The sequence below is a fragment of the Henckelia pumila genome, chromosome 1, assembly GCF_033568475.1.
Source record: "Henckelia pumila isolate YLH828 chromosome 1, ASM3356847v2, whole genome shotgun sequence".
NCBI lineage: Eukaryota > Viridiplantae > Streptophyta > Magnoliopsida > Lamiales > Gesneriaceae > Henckelia > Henckelia pumila.
Window position 1 is genome coordinate 182,619,219 of NC_133120.1, and position 4,751 is coordinate 182,623,969.

Here is a 4,751-nt window from a genome sequence, read left to right on the forward strand (position 1 = left end):
TGACTACATTTTACGGCGCGACTTGTGGGCTTCTTTGCTGCAGGTCAAGCCTGTTGATGGTCCCTGGCTTGTCGGGGGGGATTTTAATGTCGTGAGGGATGCCTCCGAGTGTCTTGGCTCTTCTGGTGGGAGGCAGCTCCCCATGGACGAGTTTAATCATTTTGTTTTGGAGTCTGCACTGGTTGACGCTGGTTTTGAGGGCTCTTCGTTCACTTGGACGAATAAGTCCATTTGGAAGCGTCTTGACAGAGTTCTTGTATCTGTGGATTGGGGTGACCATTTCAACTCTATCAGGGTTGAACACCTCAGTCGCACGGTTTCGGATCATTGTCCTCTTTTGGTGTCTGCTCCTGTCTTTGCTCGGGGGCCGAGCTCGTTTCGGTTCAAGAGCATGTAGACTCGGCACCCGGGGTTCCTTCAAACCGTCAGGCTGAACTGGAACATGCCCTGCTCTTTGCAAGGCATGCCCAGGCTCTTCGCCAAGCTGAAGCGGTTGAAGGGCCACCTCAAGTGGTGGAACCGGGATGTTTTTGGTAACCTTTTTAATAAGATCGATGAGGCGGAGAGGTCGGTTAGACTGGCTGAGGCTGCCTGTGAAGCAGACTCCTCTGAGCATAGCTGGACCTTCTTGTCCAGATGCAATGAGGAGCTGTCTAGAGTCACCGCTATGGAAGCGGATTTTTGGAAGCAGAAAGCTGCTTGTAATTGGCTTGAGGACGGGGAGAGGAATACGAAGCTTTTCCACAACATGGTGAAAAAGAAGAATGTGGTTAATAAGATCTTTCGTATTTGGGAGGATGGTAATTGCCTCACCTCTCCTGGTCTCATAAATCAGTCAGGGGCTGCCTATTTCGAGCGCCTTCTCACTGGAGATCCTTTTGTCCTGGATCTTCCGGATTTTTCTGGCTTCTTCTCGGAGATTTCGGAGGAGGAGAACCATAGCTTTGCAGCCGAACCTTCCTTGGAAGAGGTTCGTGCTGTCGTCTTTTCCATCCCTCGGGATAGTTTGGCGGGCCCCGATGGGTTTTCTTTGGCTTTTTTTCAGAGCTGCTGGGATTTTGTGCAACATGATGTCATGGACGCTGTCCTTGATTTCTTTCGGGGCTCTCTTATGCCCCAGGGCTTCACTGCCACCACGATCACTTTGATCCCCAAAGTCGAGGGTGCGCAAGCTTGGACGGACTTCCGTCCCATCAGCTTGTGTAATGTTTCCAACAAGATTATCTCGAAGCTTTTATACTCTCGTCTGCGGTCGGTGATGGGGAGACTCGTTTCTCAGAGTCAGAGTGGCTTTGTGCCGGGGCGGATGATTGCTGACAATATCCTTCTCGCGCATGAGCTCACTCACAGTCTTAATCTCCCTGCCCGTGGTGGTAATGTCATTCTGAAATTGGACATGGCTAAGGCCTATGATAGAGTCCAATGGTCTTTTCTTCTGGATGTACTCCAAAGGTTTGGTTTTTCGGAGCAGGTTGTGAGAATGGTGAGGGCTTGCATTTCTTTTTGCAAGTTCTCGGTTAATGTCAATGGCACCCCTGCTGGTTTCTTTGCTTCCTCGAGGGGCTTGAGACAGGGTGACCCGTTATCTCCCCTCCTCTTTGTTCTTGGAGCGGAGTATCTATCCCGTGGCTTGGACCGGTTGTTCCTCCAGCATGCTGATTTGAGGTATCGATCTGGGTGTGATTTGCCGATTTCCCATTTGGCCTATGCTGACGATGTCATTATTTTTGCCAATGGGGGATCCCGTGGTCTTCAGCGTCTCAAAGATTTTCTGGCTCACTATGAAAATTGCTCGGGCCAGCTCGTTAATGTGGCCAAGAGTGCTATGATCTTTCCTCCGGGCTGGACCGCTCGTCGCCGCTCCCGTTTGCTGCAAATCACTGGATTTGCGGAGGGGCATCTGCCCTTGAAATACCTTGGAGCTCCGCTTTTCCGTGGAAACCGCAAGTGCTCTCTCTTTGAGCCTCTTCTGCAGTCGGTTCGGAAAAAGCTGGAGGGCTGGGAGTCCCGTTCCCTTGCTCCTGGGAGTAGGATGACGCTGATCCGCAGTGTGCTCCTTTCGATCCCGATCCATCTCTGCCAGGTGATCCAGCCTCCTTCAGCTGTTTTGGAGAAATTGGAGCGTATTTTCAATGCTTTTCTTTGGGGCTCCAGACCCTTAGAGAAGAAGTGGCACTGGGCCCGCTGGTCTCGCGCCTGTCTCCCTGTGAAAGAAGGAGGCCTGGGTTTTCGCAGGCTCAAGGACATTATTGACAGCTTTTCCATGAAGCTGTGGTTCAGATTCCGGCAGGGTTCCTCTCTCTGGGCGAGGTTCCTCTCGAGGAAGTATTGCCGGACTGTCAGCCCTATTTGTGCTCTTTCTCGTGGAGCCATTTCCCCCACTTGGAGGCGTTTGCTCCAGATTAGACCTCGCGCGGAGCCTGGTATCCGTTGGAGGATTGGTCTTGGGGATGTCTCTTTTTGGGATGATACTTGGTTGGGTGATGGCCCTTTGTCGAGCAGGTGTAATGTCAGAGGGGATCGGTGTGTGCGTGTTTTCAGCTTCCTTTTGGAGGGAGACTGGGATTTTGATCTCCTTTGCGCTGTCGTCGCTCCCTCGGTGGCGGAGGAGATCGTTAAGATTCCTGTTTTGGTGGATGAGCCGGATGCGACTATCTGGATCCACAGCACCGATGGTGCCTTTTCTGTGAGATCTGCTTGGGAGCAGGTCAGACCGAGAGGATCGGTCTCGGATATCTTTAATCCCTATTGGGGTCGCTGGATGAGGCCCACCATGTCCTTCTTTCTGTGGAGGTTTTGGCATCGGTGGTTGCCTGTGGATGAGGTGCTCCAGCAGCGGGGCTTCTCCCTTGTGTCCAAATGCCAATGCTGTGAGATGTCGGAGACATTCACTCACATTTTCATCGACGGTCCCATCGCCCGCTCTGTGTGGCATTTCTTTGGGGCTATCTTTAGAGTTCGCATCCCTGCCACTGAGAACTTTAGTCTGTTTCTCAGTGCTTGGAAAAGGGGTCGCGAGTGGTCTCCGGGGGGTAATGTGAGGGAATTCATTCCTTTTGTCGTGCTTTGGTTCCTCTGGACTGCACACAATGATACTAAGCACCGTCACTTACCCTACTCTGCGGAGAAGGTTAAGTTCCAAATTTTGTCTTATTTGAGACTTGCTCATTCCGCAACTGTTATCAAGCCCCGTCTTTGGCTGGGGGCTTTGCAGGCTGCGAGGAAGATGAGCATTTCGGTCGGCCTCCAACGGATTCACAAGACTGCGATCGTCCGTTGGTTGAGGCCTCCACCTGGGTCCTTCAAGCTCAATGTGGATGGGAGCTCGAGAGGTAACCCGGGTGAGTCGTCTGGGGGGGGGGGGGTTGTCCGGGATTCTTATGGTAGGGTCTTGGCGTTTTTTAGTGAGTTCATTGGTTTGGGGTCCAATGTCCGTGCAGAACTCTGGGCGATTTGGAGGGGTATTCTTCTCTGTTCTGACCTTAGCCTTTTTCCCCTTTGGATTGAGACTGATTCCCAGATTGCCATTCAGATTCTTAGATCTCGGAGGTGCCGATGGGATTTGGACCATATTGTTTCGAGGAAGCGTGTTTTGGTGCGGAATAGGCCGGTTCATTTCTCGCATATCTATCGGGAAGGGAATTCGGTTGCGGATGCGTTGGCGCGGCAGGCTCATGATCATAGGCAGTGTTTGTTGGAGATTGGTGTTCCTTTAACCACTCCCATCGCTGCGTTGGCCCGTTCTGACTCTTCCGGGCTTCCTTACCTTAGATCTAGGTTTTCTTAGAGCCTCACGCTCGCTTATAGCCGTTTCTCTTGAGCTTGCCTTTTCTTTGCTTGCTCTCCTTTTTGGTCTAGGTCATCCTAGATTTAGATATATGTAGCTATTTATTTTTATTTGCAGGTACAGCTCTCCGGCCCTTTTCCGGAGGTTTTGGAGTTAGTCTGTTCCCCTGTCGCTTGCTTTGCTTCTTCAGGGTGATGGATCACCAGGCGTTCACTGTGCTTATCCTTGCCTGGTTCTTGCTGTTGTTTGGATGTTTGTGGGCGGTCTCTCGTGCCCCTCGCTTTTTGGGCTTCCAGTCTTCTTGGGAGTTAGGTTATGGCTTGAGTTTCCTTCGCCATTTTCCTGTTCTTTTGCTCTGGGCCTGCTGGTTTGCGGTCGCTCCTCTTTTTCCTCGCGGCCTATGTATAGTGACTTCCCAGCTGACCATGACTTTTGGACATATTTCTTGCATAGCTTTGATCTGTTGTTCAGCTCTGGATGGTGCCAGCTTAGTGTTGGATTTGATTTTGCTAGCCTGGAGTTGTGGATCTCCTCTAGGTTTTACTGCACAGGTTGATTCCAGCCACTCTTCGCGCCTCAGTGTCCGTTTTTGATTTTGCTGGGCCGAGCTGTGGTTCTCTTCTAGCTTTTGCTGCCCAGGATGACTGCTGACGTTGACTTAGTTAGCTATCTTTGATATTATTTGTTTATACTTATATCCTAAGGATGCTTTGGTTGTATATTTTTCGATACCCTAGCTGTTCTGATGTTCGTATTACCTTTGTATAGCCTTTTGGGGAGGTCTTGTCCTAGTCCCCCTCCTCCTTTAGGTTTTATTTGTATCGCTTTTTTATGTTTATATACAGGTAGGGGTCTGCCTAACCCCCCCGCTTCCGGCGGTGTTTTTTTTAAAAAGAAAAAAAATATATATATATATATCATATATATATATATATATATATACACGCCTATATATATATACATA

General features: G+C 50.2%; 1 protein-coding gene across 1 annotated transcript; it reads left to right on the top strand.

The window, feature by feature from the left end:
• The first annotated feature begins 442 nt into the window (after positions 1-442).
• LOC140874563 (uncharacterized) lies at positions 443-4,380 on the top strand. Its single transcript, XM_073277861.1, has 4 exons — positions 443-3,332; positions 3,441-3,777; positions 3,905-3,931; positions 3,978-4,380. The coding sequence occupies exons 1-4, from the start codon at positions 443-445 to the stop codon at positions 4,378-4,380; spliced, it is 3,657 nt and encodes a 1,218-aa protein (XP_073133962.1).
• The last annotated feature ends 371 nt before the right edge of the window (positions 4,381-4,751 follow it).